Raw genomic sequence first — 18,068 nt, 5'->3', positions numbered from 1 at the left:
ATATGTCAACTACATCTCAATGAAACTGGTGGGAAAAAAGACTTGCTGCGAAGAGAATAAAAAGCAGAACAAGAAAGTTAAGGACTAAACATGAAGAAAAGGAAGGAACTAAAAATGTGACATGATACTGAGGAATGGAGGGAATATAAGAAATGAAATCCATTTTCCTGTTCTCTTCAAGTGAAAATGAATGATTAGATATACCAAGAAATGACATTTTTGGGAAAAAAATATTCTGGTACTTTTGTCTTCTAATATTCAGAAATTTCTGTAAGAGTTTGCATTCAACATGTTGTTATATTTGTAAGCCCTAAAATTTTTGAAGTATGCCATCACCTACCCTGCTCACGGTGAATCACTGACCCTATCAGAGATGACCACTGTATCTGTAATCTCTACCATTTGTTGCAATGCCTGTATCTAATCAAACAAAAAATTTAATTGATGTTTTGATAAAATGTCTATTTTGAGAGAATGCTAAGAATAAGCTCTTTAATAATCAACTATTATAGCCATCAATCACAGATCAGCATCCTCCCTCATACTTTCGAAAATCACCCCGTCTTGATTTCTAACCCAGTATCCTTGTTTCCTAAGAGGAAGAATATACATCAGATTTTTTGTTCTTTTCTGCAATGCAGTGCTTACAGTTCACATACATTTGGTAATAAGGATCATAAATAAATAAAAATAAAAAGCAGGCATCATAAGTTCCCCACAGAAGATAGTATGGCAAGTATAAAGTGTCTGTCTCTCTTTTAATCAAATACACCAAGTTAGAAAATTAACAAGAATAAAGAAATTGGCAATACCTTTGGACAAAACCAACTATTTATTTGACTTTTTAAAAAAGCTATATGAAACGAAATTATTACAAACTTTCAATACCAAAGTATACTCCAGTATTTTTTTTATTCTTTTCACCAGAAACACTTATCCTTATCCATAAGATGCTGTAGATATATTTCTTCCCTTTTCAACTCATGTCATTCTGTGCTTACTGCTTTATTATTTTGTGGTCTTTGTTTTGGCAGATGCACAAGCAAAATCTGATTCCAACAGTTTGACCCTTCTCACTTTTTATGTTCTCTAGGGCATAATAAAACCCAAGATACAATCCCTCAGCAGTTAATGAAGCTTAACCTCCCACCCTCTTAATTACCAATGCATTACACCAACTATGGGCATCATATTCCTCTCTAAGCTATTTTACAATTCAGCAGAAGTACTACTGAGCTATTATGTAGCAACATAATCCATGCAGCATGAGAAATCCTTCTTAAAAATAAAATCTTTTGATCCTTGCAGGTTTCGGTAACTGTATAATTAATACTACTTAAGCATTATGCATGTATCGGTTAAGTATATTATATTGTATCACTAAGTATATTACTTTGTTGATTTATGGGGGTTTTTGGAGGGAATACTTATTTTCTGAAAGTTGGAAAGAGAAACAAATCCAAAGACATTACTGATTATCATAATTTGAATACAAACATGGTCCAAATATTTAACCCAAATATTGATTTAGTAAAGGTATGTTCTCCACATTATCTTCATTTAACTGTTCAAAAGTATGGGGCGAGGAGTGACTTTAATTGTTAAAAGCATTCAGAAATGTAGACTGCAGGGAGTAAGTTAGAAGGTCCTGGGGTGTAGTTGATGTTACATGTTTTTAAAACTCAGAGATTTTAAGATTAGTAATGAGTGAATTATCTTGTTTCAAACCAAATGCAGTACAGATTAGGGGACATCTTAGTACAATTTCAGATATTTTTTCTTGAATATAAAGATAGAAAAATTACTGGTATTACAAGAAGGATGGTGAAAAACACTTTCACATCAGCATACAAAAAGTATTTTAACTAAACTCTCAAGTTAAGCTACTGACAAAACTGATGCTTGTAATTTGGCAAGCAAATCACATTTCTCCTTAAAATGTAAACCAGAAATGTGCTGAGAAAGCTGGAAAAACCTCTCTTTAAATTTTCTTGACTAAGATAGAGGGAAGGAGCAAGATACATGAAGGAAAGGAAATGGAAGTCTGCACTAGAAGTATTCAGAAATGAAGAGAAAGAGTTGCACTAAGTTTAATAATAATATCTTCAATTAAATGCAAATATAATTTAATTATTTTAAAACATTACATTCTAAACCATCACATTTTTAAGAGCACCAGTCACAGAGGGATCTCAAAGCAATTTTGACGTGTATTAACCTCTGAGTTCTACTGCAATCTAGTAGTGAGAATGGGAAAATGAGGTACAGGCAAATTTACATTCCTTATCTAGGTCCTAGCAATATGCCTGCTAATACCATAAACAGCACCCCTAGTCTTGACCAAAGCAGCCACAGGTTTCAGTACTGTCTATTGATGGCATTGACTTAAAAGGAGTTTAAGGGGAAATGCACTGAGTGTCTTGGCATTCTGATATTAGCTTCTGTAATTATTTTCTCACATATATAAAAAAACTCAAAACTGTCAAGCTGTTAAGAACAAGTTTCTATGAGGTCTATATTAATTTTATCAATTTTCCTCAATAGATCAACTTAAGATACAGAATTTATGATTTTATAAATCAAAACATAAGAGCTATATTACACATTCCTTCAAAACAGTCTCTTTACTTCAAACTGACTTCTTAAGAAGAAAGCTTAAAATAAAAATACCATGTTTTTACTCATAGAGAGGCAAGAATGCACTGTTGGAATCTATTAATACTTTTATCCATAAAAATTGGAGTTTTCCTTTCTAGGTTTTTTTACAAAGTAAAGTTCTTATATTCAATGCTGTCAATGTTTAATGTTTAATCTGGCTCTGACTGCACAACCAATAAAATTCATACTCAGAGAGATAATACAAGTTAAAGTGAAGAGAGCTACTAACTAGGTAACTACTATTGTTAAAAATGTGAACTTCTGTGTGTGTATATGTATTACGTATGTGTGTGTATACATACACACACGTATATGTGTATATATGTATATTTTTATATATATTATGTTCCTAGTTATAGAAAGAATAGTGAATGGTGAACAATGTCCTTATAATAGGACATATCTTGATTACAAAACATTTTGTGAATTGTTTTAAAAAGTAGACTAAACTTTCCACTTACTCACTGGTATTAACAGGTTTAGTTATTAGTGAGATCATATGTAATAACTCCTTTTAGTAAATGTTTACTGTATAAGGGTGTATATTAACCTGTTTTAAGAAAATATGACATATGAAAATCTACATTAAGCAAACAAGTTATGCAATAATAAGTTATAAAAGGATTCTTATGTTGGCAAAGAATTCCTACAAAATTCCTTTAAGTATTAAGTCTCTTTATTGAATATAAACTAATTTCTAAAAACCGATGTAACTAAAACATTTCTAAATATAATTATTTTAAAAGTTGAGAAAGTGACAATAATCTTATAATTATTTACTAAATCTTTACATTGTTGGAAAAGAAGTATTCTAAAGTTTCATGGATATCTATTGTCAAAGAAATCTCAATTAGGAATGAAATCAGGCATTACCTTCATTTAAGGGGTCCTGATAAGTTAAATTCCTAACTCAGGAGCACACAACAAGTGACTGGTTTTATTTGTTTGATGTGATTTTTTTTTTTTTTCCAGAATAAACCCAGCTTATGGAAAGTGTCACAAACAAAAATCCTTAGGGTATTGTGGGGTACTAAATGAAACTGGATATCACTTTATTTTTATTAAATTTGAAAACTATTTTCTGTAGTACATTTGGTGTTAGTAGAATAGAACTCATTCTTTTTGTTCATTGACTACTGAGAAGTAGAGGTAACTGGGTAAAAGCATAAAATAGGTTTTCTTTAATTCTATAGCACCCTGTATGTTACAGTCTGTTTTAAGAGATGCAAGGTAAGATCAATATCTCTGATACTGATATGCAAGGTAAGATCAATATCTCTGATCTGAAACTTCATAGTTTCAGATCTGTTTTCTACTTCCAATTTAAGTCTTCATTTTAATGCTCTCTACCATGTTTCTGAAATCTAGCACAGACTTTCAGACTCACATGTATGCACACACAAACTGTAGTGAGAATATTTTACAAAAACAATAAGCACGTTTCAAATGCCTCTGATTTTGTTAATATACCATAATGTGAAAAGATGGATGTGAGGAACTAAGGCCCTTTTCTGCAACTGCCTGTCAGTTTCTGGTGAACAAAAAAAACTTAAATTAGAAAAGAAACACTGAAAGAATCATCCCAACACTAGCTGGAGAAATAGCCCTATATTTTGGGGGTTTTCAACAGTAGAGTTATCCTTTTGTACATAATAAATCTTCACAGACTGTCTATTTAATTTATGATCCTTGATAGTATACAGCCTTTCTCCTTCCATGGTATCCTTTAATGTTTCATTAAATGGGACAACATGTTCATTTGGGAGGCTGATTTTCTTTTATTTTGAATGGCTCTGGTTTTCAAATTTTGAAGTCATTTATCCACCCCCAAAAGGATTGAATACTTTCTCTTCTGAATACTTTTTCAGAAAAAGTATTCAAAAGAAAAATGAGCCCTATTTCTAATATTCCCAATGCTGACTTTATGTGGCTTCTTTTCCAAGAATGATAAAACTAATAACAGTTCTAAGATTTAAACATTTCTTTTGCCTATAGCAAATCCATCAAGTATTCACAACCATTCATTTTTTTATGGGTTCAAAATAAAATTTTTAAAGTAAATGTGAGGGCTGGAATAGGTGTTTTAAGATTTAGAAAGCAAAACTCCAGATATTTCATTTTTAATTTGGAGCTCCGGAATAAGGTAGGCAGGCTATCATCCCTATCTTAATATGAAAGGTTAAGTGACTTGTGCAAGGTCCTGTAGCTAGTTAAGCAGCAACACAGAAATTAAAATCTAAGCTCAGATTTGAAGTATATTTCATCTTCTTAAGGATAAATATCCTATTACACAGTGTGGCATTTTGCTATATAACGTAGGCTACTTTTCTGCATGCAAAATTCCTTTCTTTTGTTGACTGATGTACAAACATCAATGCCAAATGTGTGTTTATTTTAGTATTATATCAAAAATTTCTCATTAGGTAGTGACAGAGAGGTGGGTTTCTTTTCTTTTATATTTTTTATCTTATCTTTCATTTCCTCGTTGGAAAATAAGGCACATACCATCTTTTAAAAGCTGCCTACAAATGTAGGTCACTGGAAACAGTACTGAGCTTTGCATGTTTTTTCTTAGTCTTTTTAATTTGCCAAAGAAACTCGAACTGTGGCTGCCAGGGGAGAACTCAGAATTTTAAATAAGCTCTCACAAGTAGCTAGGGAGGGAAAAAAAGAGGGGAACCCTAGGGTCAAACAGCAAATTTCTGGCTCAACTAGCACTGAAAAGCTTATAGATAGCCTGATAATTTTCTGAACAAATAAAATGTTGACAAAGAAGTGAAGGGAACATATTCTGATTATAGCTCTGCCTTTAAAGACCTTTTAATATTTGTATTTATATTATGGACAAAAGATACACAGTGATAAAACAGTTTTGATAGGATGTACATTAAATATTATACAGGCTAGAGAAAGTAAAAATGTGTGGGAAAATGTGTAATGTATAAGGTGTTGAGTATGCATAAAGATTGCAAAGTGGAATATAGAAGGGCCAGAAAATAATTTTTAATTATTTATAGCGTGTTATATTACTTTTGTTCTGAATCATAAAACTACAACTTTGGAGATGAACATAATTTAAAAAATGTTCAATGATATATTAGGCCAACCAAGGGATGTTTCTTTAACTTCATTTTTATAGCTGTTTCAATTTTTGTCACTTAAAAAAAACATGGGCTGGATCTGAGACATTTTTGTATTCTGTGTACTCAGAAAGACCAGACTGTACTTACTACAGTGTACTAAGAGCAAACTGACCACTCACGAGATCTCTAATTCTTGTTCCATGATCAGTAAATAACAGATGCATGGCAAACAGACTTAATCTTGACACCAAACTGACAGAAGGAAAAGAAACCTTTTTAACAGTAACTCAAACTTTACATTGTTAGCAAGTAATACCGCTTTATCTAACTCTAAATCAATATCTCTGACCTCAATTAAAACCAAGGAATCAAATAAAGGAAAAGATACAAGGTACAGTGAATAAGATCTTAACAAATGAGTTCAATATTTGGGTAAAAGGCTGATATTTTGGGATTTAAAATAATGCTTTCAAATTATTAAGATATACTTTTAACTTTTACTTATGGATTTAAAGTCTGTGAAAAAGAATTCTGAAGATGTTAGACTAAATATTCATACTTCATTATTTTGTTACCAAGTATCTTATTACTATATTAATTTATCAAATATCATATGGTTTATTTTCAATGAACTGAAACTCATTCCAGGACATAGATTATTGTAAAGTAATTCATTTTCAATATGAAAGATTTTCTCAATAGTAAATATGGGAAATTTCACCATAATTGATTTTAAATTTGAACTATTTATTTACTAATATGTTTGATGTTAAAAAATATTATATGCTATGCTATAATCCTTTAATAAACATCAAGTAGTTGGGACACCCCTGCTGGTAACCAGGTACCTATCCTGGGTACACACTAAAAAATACAACTTTGAAGCTCTTTAAAAGCATTCTAACCTCCCACTTTGTTCTAACTGTGGTTGATGTTAGTGCATAGTGTATATAACAGGTAACTCAAAAAGTTAATGCAACAAGTCAAGAATTAACCCTTTGCTCTAGATATTAGATATCTCTTCCTGAATGAATATTACCTACCTGGCATGTCATCACTAAAAAATATTCAAATTAAGTTTTTGAAACTGACTTTAGCATATTATGAAACAGCATTTAAATTTACTTCTGAAATTTTACTTTCTTTAATTCTATATGTATTAACATATACCATCATATTGTTAAAAATTATGAAAAGGATATAAATAATAGAGAAATCTTAGCATTTTCAAGTTCTTAAGAAATGTTTGGGTGTGCATAATTTTTTATTTCATAAAAAAATCAGCTGATCTACTGATAAATGTTTAAATATTTTAACATTAAAATGTAATTTTGCTATATTAGAAAACATTCCATAGAAAGTTTTCATAGAGAATACCCATCACTATATTTGAGATGATCAAGAAAATTCTTTTAGATAAAAAAGTTAACTGAAGAATACTTACCATAGTGTTTCTAAAAGCTTTAACAACATCATGTATATTGTTCTATAGGATTTTCTAAGGGGTGTAACTTTTCAGCGTTACATCTTTAATGCTGACTTCCTGAAGCTCTGACTACAGTAGGCATGAATGTTTCCAAAGGATGATGGATAAATTGCTGGGTGGTTATATAATATATTTTAGGCAGCTGATGGGCTTTTTATCCTTTACTTGTCTTTTAGTTATACACAGTTTTAAGATAATTATGGTCTATAAGATTGTCTTTTCCCTTTTCTTGTACCAGCTATTATTTGCCTTTGTTATAGGCTCCAGAAATCTCCAATCATATACATCATAAAATTAAAACTAAGCAATTATAGCATTTTCTCCCTACATTGTATCTCTAAACACTGTTAATGCTTTGGGTTTTGGTCACTCATTTTTGGGCTGTTTGATACAAATAAGTCTTCAGTATAACTCTGAGCTGGGCACACTGAAATCCCAACTGAACATTATGTAGAAAGTACATAATATATATACCTACTCTTATAGGTGCAGAAATTCTACTTCTCTATATTAGTATTCAACATCTCATTTTAAACTACAAAAATATTTTGTTCATTTTTCTCAGAGATGTTAAAAACTTCGTCTATATACTGGTATTATGAAGAATATACATAACTGAAATTTTTATCAGCCATAATTTTCTCATCCAGTCTGTTTTAAATGTGTGAACACTAAACATTAAACATATTGTATATATTAAAAACAATACTTTTTTTACTTCCTTATAGAAAAATGAGAATGGCATATTATTCTTTTAAGTCAAATATTGTTATACTGTTACATATTAAACATGTAAGGAATATAAGATGATAAGATTAAGAATTTAAGAAACATTGCTTTCGCAACTGGCTGAAACCTTCTACATTCTCATTAGCCAGTAGCTTTGCATGGGATTCAAACAATTCTCCACAGTCACTTTGATCAACCTCAGGAAATTTTGCATCTTTGGCAAATTTTGAAATTGTTTTGCATTATACTCAAGAATATTCAACATATGGCTAACAGGAACAGACCAACTCACAAATCTAATGATGAAAAAATACACTAGTGTTACATGTGAGGGATGTGGGCAGAGGGGCAAAATTTTTAGGAGCGCAGCCCAAAATTTATAGGAGGGCTATTTGTATGTTTTGGCAAATTTGGTTTTCCAATGCAACCTTGTAACTTCAGGGACTTAGATCCTGAGAATGTGCAAAACAAAGATCCTCGTATATAATCCTGGGACATTAACTACAATATGTAAAGAGTTCGTACAGAGCAATGAGAAAAAAAATGGACAGAGACAAAAACCTACTATGAAAAACAAGGAAGAAATGCAGAAGGCTAACAACCATAGGGGAAAATATTCTGCTTTGCTGTAAACAAAGAAACGTGCAACAAAGCAGTATTTCCCCATCAAATGAACGTTTTTAAAATTATTTTTTAAAAAAAGAAAAGAAACATTACTGATGAGTGAAGATTCTATTAACTCAAAAACTAGATATATCTTCAGAGTAGAGGTGCATGAAATACAAGAACATAATCAAAATTAAAATAGTTTAAAAATGAATCACTAAATAAGTTTTATAATGTAGGGAAATGTTGTGTGTACGTTATTTAGCATATACAGCCTATAACAATTTCATTACTCATCTATACAAGTGATTTTAGTTAAAAGCAAATAATGGCATTAAAATCAAAGAAGATAAATTTTTCCTGAGGATCACACACTCAAATTTATAATTAATTTAATATTTAACTTCATTGAGTACCTTATTGATAAATATTCAATTGCCATGTAAAGCAAACTTGCTATTCAAATAAAAACAACTTGTTCTAGGCTACTCATTATAAATAGAAGAATGAGATAACTTTAAAAATGCAGCATCGGGCTTCCCTGGTGGCGCAGTGGTTGAGAGTCCGCCTGCCGATGTAGGAGACACGGGTTCGCGCCCTGGTCCGGGAAGATCCCACACGCCGCCAAGCGGCTGGGCCCGTGAGCCATGGCTGCTGAGCCTGCGTGTCCGGAGCCTGCGCTCCACAACGGGAGAGGCCACAACAGTGAGAGGCCCGCGTACCACAAAAAAAAAAAAAAAAAAAAATGCAGCATAAAATCTGCAATGTTATATTAAGTAAATCTAATGCTTAAGACGATTAGGTTTTTGTGGAGTAATTATAATGTCTTTGATAATACATTCTAAGTGCACAAGATAAAGTAAAATAGATCTGATGACACTAGAATACATTCTTCAGTTAAAAACACCTATGCTAGGCTAGAGCAAGAGAAACTTTTAAGACATTAAAAATAAATGGTCATACCATTTTAACATTTATTTCCCTTGAAATGTAAGATGAATTTAAGTTCCAGGAGATTAATTAGCATGTTGTTATAAACTGCATCTCAGTAATAGTGAAAATTCAAATATGAGAAAGCCAAGTAAAATATCTGTCAACACTGAAACCAACAGTACTTCTTATAAAAAAAAAATTCCAGAGATATATCAATCACTGAGAATTTATTTCAAATAATCATCTTTAAAATATTATTTAACATAACAGAAAATTATCACTAATGGTTTTTCTTCTAATAAGACAGTCTGCATTTACATGGAATGTGACATTACAGAGGAATAATTTTCATAAAAGAAATTTTAAGTCCAATATGCTGATTTAATTCTTTTGCCTGAGATAAACTTCATTTAAACATTTTAAAGAGCAGCAGTAACTTAGAAGTTATTCCTACATTTTTGAAATCTAAACAGAATATACTTTTTTTCATATTGATGTGAATAAATGATAGTTAGCATTATCATGCTAGAATGCTAGAATAGGTTAGTGTATATTGGGGGTGACTAAATACAGGTTCACTGGGCTACATCAATATATGGATTTAATCATATATGGGCATATGGTAGTCTAAACTTAGAAAAGCTTATCTGGATCAGGTAAGATGACTTGTTTCCATCCCTTTTAACTGTCAGAAACTGGGAGTCTTTAAACCTGGGGTAAATGAAGACTTTGAAAGAGGTACATGATCATGAGAATTTTAAGGAAATCAATTCTTTGATCTTCAACTTTAACAAATATCTAGTGAAAAATGACCTCCTAGAGAATGTGCCAGTGATAGAAGTGCAAGTTCCCCTTTGCCAATCCCCTTTCAAATCAACCTTTCTCACTTCACGAGAGAAAGTTTTACTTCTCATTGTCCCAGGAGTAAACATCTCTGCAGTACCAAACAAAAAGACAACCTAAAATATCTACTTGGTATAGAAAATGTGAATTTTCTAATGACTGGGGAAATTATCCTTTTTTCATTGTTTTCAGCAAAATTTTAGGTGGACCTAATAGACTAGACAAATAATTTAAAGTAATTTATGTTGATAGACATCATGTGATTTCTTTTTGTGTATTACTCAGAAAAAGTGAAAAAATAATTTGAGGGACATTACAATAACACAACTCTCTCTATTTACTTAACTATGAACAGCTCACATCTGCAAAAGTAAAAAATATGAATAGAGCTGATGCTGAATCCCATCCCATTCTAGCAATATTCACGCAATTATATGTCCTAATGAAGCAATGTAGTGTGAACATTTTTATGTCTATTGATACACTATATGCAACAATAATTGTAATGGCGACTGAAATAAAAAGAAATGTGTTTAACACTTAAAGTCTTTTGAGACAAAAAGTTTAAAATAAATTTAAATATGAAGTTACAGAAAAACTATCATAAGGTTATTAATAAAAATGTTGAACATAAAATGTACTACATTCTGACAAAACTCCACGAGGAGTGAGTGGAATAGAAAATATGAATTCAAGGAAAAAATGATTGATGTAAAATTTCCAGTTGTTAAAGAAGAGCTTGCTTATGTAGATACTTCTAAAAATAATGATACTGACATCAAATTGCTATTATTTAGATTGAGTTGGATACACTTACAAGACTGACATAAAAGTCTTCAACTAAAAAAGGCAATACTTACAATAACATCTTTGCAACTAAATAATCTCATAACGAAAATTTTTACATAACTTAGTATACAAGACAATACATAATTAAAAAAAATATTTTTAGAAGTATGAGTGCAAAAAAGGTGGGAAGATCACTGTACTTTACTATCTGAAAAGCTGGCCAAGATATAGGATGCGAGTGATAATTGTTCAATGTAGGTTAATAAATAAATGTGAAATGCCTTCTTTGGTTTTAAATGTAATCTTTGTATTTTCAGTAAAATTGAATTAGTCAGAGTTCTCTAGAGAAATTGTATGAACAGGATGTGTGTCTGTGTGTGTGTGTATACACACACACACACATATACATATATATATGTACACATATACATACCTCTTCCTGTAATAAAATTTACTATAAGGAATTGGCTCATATGATTATGGAGGCTGACAAGTCCCCAGATATGCACAGCAAGCTAGCTGGAAACTCAGGAGAGCTGATGGTGTAGTTTTTGTCCAAATGGAAAACTAATGGTGTAATTCTGATCCAAAGGATAGCAGACTCGTGACTCAGGAAGAGCTGATGTTTCAGTTTGAACCCGAGAGCAAGAAAAAGTTGATGTCCAAGTTCAAAAGCAGTCCAGTAGGAAGAATTCTTTCTTATATGGGGGAGGGTTAGCCATTTTGTTCTATTTAGGCCTTCAACTGACTGGATGAGGCCCACCCACATTAGAGAGGGCAATCTGCTTTACTCAGTCTACCGAATTAAATGTTAATTTCATCCAAAAATACCCTCACAGAAACACTCAGAATAATGTCTGATCAAATTTCTGGGCACCCTGTGACTTGGTCAAATTGACACATAGAATTAACTATCAGAAGTCCACCCCTTGCTTACTTGGCACCCATACATATCTCCTTAAACCATACTTGGCTCCAGATGAAGACAATAACGAGGTTGTAATTCCACATTCCTAGCTCTGTCACCTAAGATTGTCTTATCCTGGGCTCTTCCTCCCTGCACTATGGCCTGGACACTTTGTATGCAGGAAGCTAGGGAAGTTATAGGACTTACCTTGTCTATTTTGCATAACTCAGGAATCACTGTCCTTTACTGTGTGATGGTCAAAGTTTTGAAGACAGTGTTTCATATACTTTGTCCTGTTTTTTAGTTGTTTCAGGCATGATGACTAGTCTGGTCCTTATTAATCTACTTTGGTCATAAGGACAAATTTAATAAGAGTCTATGTTTTTTGACTCTAGTTTTATATTTTTCTACTACATTATAAAACTGCTCTATGAATAAAGGTTTGCAGAATCTAATTACTTGCATATATGACTAGCTATTTTAAGAAACCCTGATGAAAAGATAATATTTCTTTTATAATTTTAAAATCCTTCACATAATCCAAAGAAGGACATGTAAAGTACACTGAAATTTTTTTAGTACTAACTTGTACAGATCAAGGTACCTAAGAAAGGCATCAGGGATTAGTTTTCAAATAAAAAAATGTAGTACTCTAAGGCAAAATGTGGAAGTATACTATAGGCTTTAACATCAGTTACCTAGGTTGGAGGAGGGAAGAAGGAAAAATAAAACACTTTATTTAAAAAAGCATATATAGGGCTTCCCTGGTGGCGCAGTGGTTGAGAGTCCACCTGCCGATGCAGGGGACACGGGTTCGTGCCCCGGTCCGGGAAGATCCCACATGCCGCAGAGCGGCTAGGCCCGTGAGCCATGGCCACTGAGCCTGCGCGTCTGGAGCCTGTGCTCCGCAACGGAAGAGGCCACAATAGTGAGGCCCGCGTACCGCAAAAAAAAAAAAAGCATATATAGGTCTTCCTGCCTATGGCTTGGCGAACATTTCCTATATGGCTATAAAGATGTCTGATAAAAAATCTTAGGCTCGGTATGTTGTGGAATGGGCTGTGAAGAACCTATATAGCTTCTTTACAACAATGATTTTGGCCTTTACTCCACTGCTTCTAGCAAGTACAGTACTGTTCAGAAACTGTCCAAAATGATTAAAGCCAGGGAAAAGGAACAAAAGAAAAAACAAAAACATCAAGAAAATATTACAAAAGATTAATAGCAGAAATAAGAATAAAGGAAAACAGGCTCTTCAACCAGAAGGAAATCATTTGGAAAATTATACAAAGGTTTTCTTTTTGAACTTTTTAAAATTTAATAAACAAAGTCTGACCCATATGAAAGAATCATGTTAGTTTTGACCTCAGTATTACAGTAATTTTTATGTGTGGGTGTAGAAATTTGTTGGTGTCTGTTGATAGTTATTGTAAATTAGTATTTATTATTCTACAAATTTTTTATAAATGACTTAGTCATTTGTCATTTTGCAAACTACACAGTGAAATGAAAACACCCTCTGAGAGAAAATGATTTTAGATTATGAATTCTAATCAAATAATGGCTTAAAAGTGAGTTCCTAAAAAAAAAAAAAAAAAAGTGAGTTCCTGTTCTGTACAAAGAAATTAAGAATTCTAAAAGTCAGAATTTTCTTCTCTGAAAAATATGCTTTGGCATAAAAAAGATATACTATTTCAAGCACATATTTTAGTATTATTGCTTATTTCTTGGAAGGGGATACTTTCTGGAATTCTCAAAACAAAATAACTTTAATAAATGAGTACTTCTAATTTCTCTTTCTTCTGACTTACACCTTTGGAATACTGGTAATACAATATCTGACAATATTCTGCAGTTGTTTTTCTTTACCTAGATTTTTTAATAGCTTATAAAGTGCTCATATCATTACTTAATAGTAATTTTGTTTATTGTCAGTTTTAAATAGCTTATTAATATTTCCTCACTGTGACATAAATTTTAGTTTAAAAAACTGTCCAAGAACTAATTTTAAAATGCGATTATATATTCAAATAAATTTGATACTTCTCTTTAAGAGAAAAAAATATGTGTGTGGTCCCATTAATGTATTTAAATATAGTTTGTACATATACAAATCTTATTTACATATATATAAACAATATTTTTTATGAAATATTCAAAATGCAATATTGAATTAGTATACTCTATACCTGTAAAATGTCAGCAGGGTCTTCTTTTGCAGATGCAACTAACAAAGTATGTCCAGTGACAATTCCTTCTGCCAGGAAATACTTGAAGAGCAAAGGAGAATAAATATTATATTTATCCTCTTCTGTAAGAAAGAAAAAAAATTATAGTCAGAATCCTACCATATACTAGGATATTTATGGTAGGATATTTTTATATTCTTTTCTCCTTAAAACAAGTCTATGAGGTGGGGCAATAACTATGTCTTCCTAAGGTACAGTTAGATAGGCTAAAATACTTATCTAGATAGTCAATGGGAAGTAGGTACTTTTAATAGAGTCTTTCTGATTCCAAAATCATTCACCATCTACTACACCACCTCTGATATCCATAAAATTTAGAAGGTTATGTATGATTATATTAAAAAATGAGAGATTTGGTTTTTTCTTTACTAAGATTTTCTCAGGTACTGCACCTCTAAAATGGCTATATTCCCTACCAACCAGTTGTAAACGCACACCTCATTACTTTCATGTCACAAGAATTAAACACTTAGTGTTAGATTTGTGGTTAACAGAGGTGGAGAGTAGGGGTAGGGGGAATTGGATGAAGGCAGTCAAAAGTTTCAAACATCTACTTATAAGATAAATAAGTACTGGGGATGTAATTTACAACATGATAAATAAAATCAACACTGCTGTATGTTATATATGAAAATTGCTAAGAGCATAAATCCTATGAGTTCTCATCACAAGGAAAAAAATTTTTTTCTATGACTTTAATTTTGTATCTACATGAGATCATGAATGTCCACTAAACTTATTGTGCTAATCTTTTCATGACGTATTAAGTCTAATGATTGTGCTGTACACAGTGCTGTATGTCAATTATATCTCAATAAAACTGAAAGAAAAACTAGCCCATTTAAGGATGAAATTATACCAATCTTACAAGTAATCTTTCAGAAAAAAGGAAAAACTGGAAAGAAATACTTCAGAACTCATTTTATAATGCCATAATTACTTTGATACCAAAACTAGGCCAAGACATCACAGGAAAAGAAAGCTACAAACTAATATGCCTCATGAACATGTATGAAAATAATTTCTAAAATATCCAACCAAAATTCATTAGTATATAAGAAAGAATAATATGATATACTATGATTAAGTGGGGTTTATCACAGATATGCCAAGTTGGTTTTTTATTTTAAAAATCACTGTACCGGAGGACGAAGGGAAGATGGTGGAAGAGTAAGACGCGGAGATCACCTTCCTCCCCACAGATACACCAGAAATACATCTACACGTGGAACAACTCCTACAGAACACCTACTGAATGCTGGCAGAAGACCTCAGACCTCCAAAAAGGCAAGAAACTCCCCCACGTACCTGGGTAGGGCAAAAGAAAAAAGAATAAACAGATACAAAAGGATAGAGATGAGACCTGCACCAGTGGGAGGGAGCTGTGAAGGAGGAAAGGTTTCCACACACTAGGAGTCCCTTCGCGGACGGAGACTGCGGCTGATGGAGGGGGAAAGCTTCGAAGTCTCGGAGGAGAGCTCAGCAACAGGAGTGCGGAGGGCAAAGCGGAGAGATTCCCACACAGAGGATCAGTGCAACCCGCACTCACCAGCCCGAGAGGCTTGTCTGCTCACACGCCAGGGCGGGTGGGGCTGCGAGCTGAGGCTTGGGCTTCTGTCACAGCGCAGGGAGAGGACTGGGCTTGGCGGCGTGAACACAGCCTTTAGGGGGTTAGTGCACCATGGCTAGCCAGGAGGGAGTCCTGCAAAAAGTCTGGACCTGCCGAAGAGCCAGGAGACTTTTTCTTCCCTCTTTGTTTCCTGGTGCGCGCGGAGAGGGGATTAAGAGCGCTGCTTAAAGGAGCTCCAGAGACGGGTGCGAGCCACGGCTAAAAGCGCGGACCACAGAGATGGGCATGAGACGCTAAGGCTGCTGCTGCCGCCACCAAGAAGCCTGTGTGCGAGCACAGGTCACTATCCACACCTCCCTTCCGGGGAGCCTGTGCAGCCCGCCACTGCCAGGGTCCCGGGATCCAGGGACAACTTCCCCGGGAAAAAGCACATGCTCGCCCCACACTCCGTGCCCCTCTCTCCCCCCACCACTGGCCTGAGTGAGCCAGAGTCCCCGAAGCAGCTGCTCCTTTAACCCCATCCTGTCAGAGCGAAGAACAGACGCCCTTCGTCGACCTACACGCAGAGGTGGGGCCAAATCCATATCTGAGCCCCTGGGAGCTGTGAGAACGAAGAAGAGAAAGGGAAATCTCTCCCAGCAGCCTCAGAAGCAGCAGATTAAAGATCCACAATCAACTTGATGTATCCTGCATCTGTGGAATACATGAATAAAAAACGAATTATCCCAAATTGAGGAGGTGGACTCTGAGAGCAAGATTTATGATTTTTTCCCCCTCCTCCTCTTTTTGTGAGTGTGTATGTGTATGCTTTTGTGTGAGATTTTGTCTGTATAGCTTTGCTTCCACCATTTGTCCTAGGGTTCTACCTGTCCGTTGTTTTCTTTTTAATTTTTTTCTTAATATTTTAATAACTTTATTTTATTTTACTTTATCTTCTTTCTTTCATTCTTTCTTTCCTTCCTTCCTTCCCTCCTTTAGACAATGAATCACCCTAAATTGAGGAGGTGGACTTTGAGAGCAAGATTTATGATTTTTTCCCCTTTTCCTATTTTTGTGAGTGTGTATGCTTCTGTGTGTGATTTAGTCTGTGTAGCTTTGCTTCCACCATTTGTCCTAGGGTTCTATCCATGCATTTTGTGTTTTTAATTTTTTTTCTTAATAATTATTTTTTATTTTAATAACTTTATTATATTTTATCTTACTTTATTTTATTTAACTTTATCTTCTTTCATTCTTTTTTTCCTTCCTTCCCTCCTTCCTTCCTCCCTCCCTCCCTTTCTTTCTTTTTCTTTCTTCCTTCCTACTTCTACTAATTCTTTCTTTCTACTTTTTCTCCCTTTTATTCTGAGCCGTGTGGATGAAAGGCTCTTGGTGCTGCAGCCAGAGGAGTCAGTCCTGTGCCTCTGAGGTGGGAGACCAACTTCAGGACACTGGTCCACAAGAAACCTCCCAGATCCACATAATATCAAACGGCAAAAAACTCCCAGAGATCTCCATCTCAACACCAGCACCCAGCTTCACTCAACGACCAGCAAGCTACAGTGCTCAACACCCTATGCCAAACAACAAGCAAGACAGAAACACAACCCCACCCATTAGCAGAGAGGCTGCCTAAAATCATAATAAGTCCACAGACACCCCAAAACACACCACGAGACGTGGACCTGCCCACCAGAAAGACAAGATCCAGCCTCATCCACCAGAACACAGGCACTAGTCCCCTCCACCAGGAAGCCTACACAACCCACTGAACCAACTTTAGCCACTGGGGACAGACAACAAAAACAACGGGAACGGGCTTCCCTGGTGGCGCAGTGGTTGAGAGTCTGCCTGCCGATGCAGGGGACACAGGTTTGTGCCCCGGTCCAGGAAGATCCCACATGCCGCGGAGCGGCTGGGCACATGAGCCATGGCCAAGGAGCCTGTGCGTCCGGAGCCTGTGCTCCGCAACGGGAGAGGCCACAACAGTGAGAGGCCCGTGTACCGCAAAAAAAAAAAAAAAAAAAAAAAAAAAAACAACGGGAACTACGAACCTGCGGCCTGCAAAAAGGAGACCCCAAACACAGTAAGATAAGCAAAATGAGAAGACAGAAAAACAGAGCAGATGAAGGAGCAAGACAGACCTAACAAATGAAGCGGAAATAGGCAGTCTACCTGAAAAAGAATTCAGAATAATGATAGTAAAGATGATCCAAAATCTTGCAAATAGAATAGA

The 18,068-nt window shown here is 34.2% G+C and overlaps 1 protein-coding gene across 1 annotated transcript in view; it reads right to left on the bottom strand.

Moving 5' to 3' along the window:
* The window catches only part of ELP4 (elongator acetyltransferase complex subunit 4), a 252,163-nt gene that overhangs the window by 199,850 nt on the left and 34,245 nt on the right, over positions 1–18,068 (bottom strand). Inside the window, exon 3 of the mRNA XM_060018644.1 lies at positions 14,224–14,345. Coding sequence (XP_059874627.1) covers positions 14,224–14,345 — 122 coding nt within the window. The remainder of the gene's footprint in view (positions 1–14,223; positions 14,346–18,068) is intronic.

The sequence above is a fragment of the Delphinus delphis genome, chromosome 8, assembly GCF_949987515.2.
Source record: "Delphinus delphis chromosome 8, mDelDel1.2, whole genome shotgun sequence".
Lineage (NCBI taxonomy): Eukaryota > Metazoa > Chordata > Mammalia > Artiodactyla > Delphinidae > Delphinus > Delphinus delphis.
The sequence above is the reverse complement of the archived record's forward strand: the minus strand, read 5'-3'. Positions and strand labels throughout refer to the sequence as shown.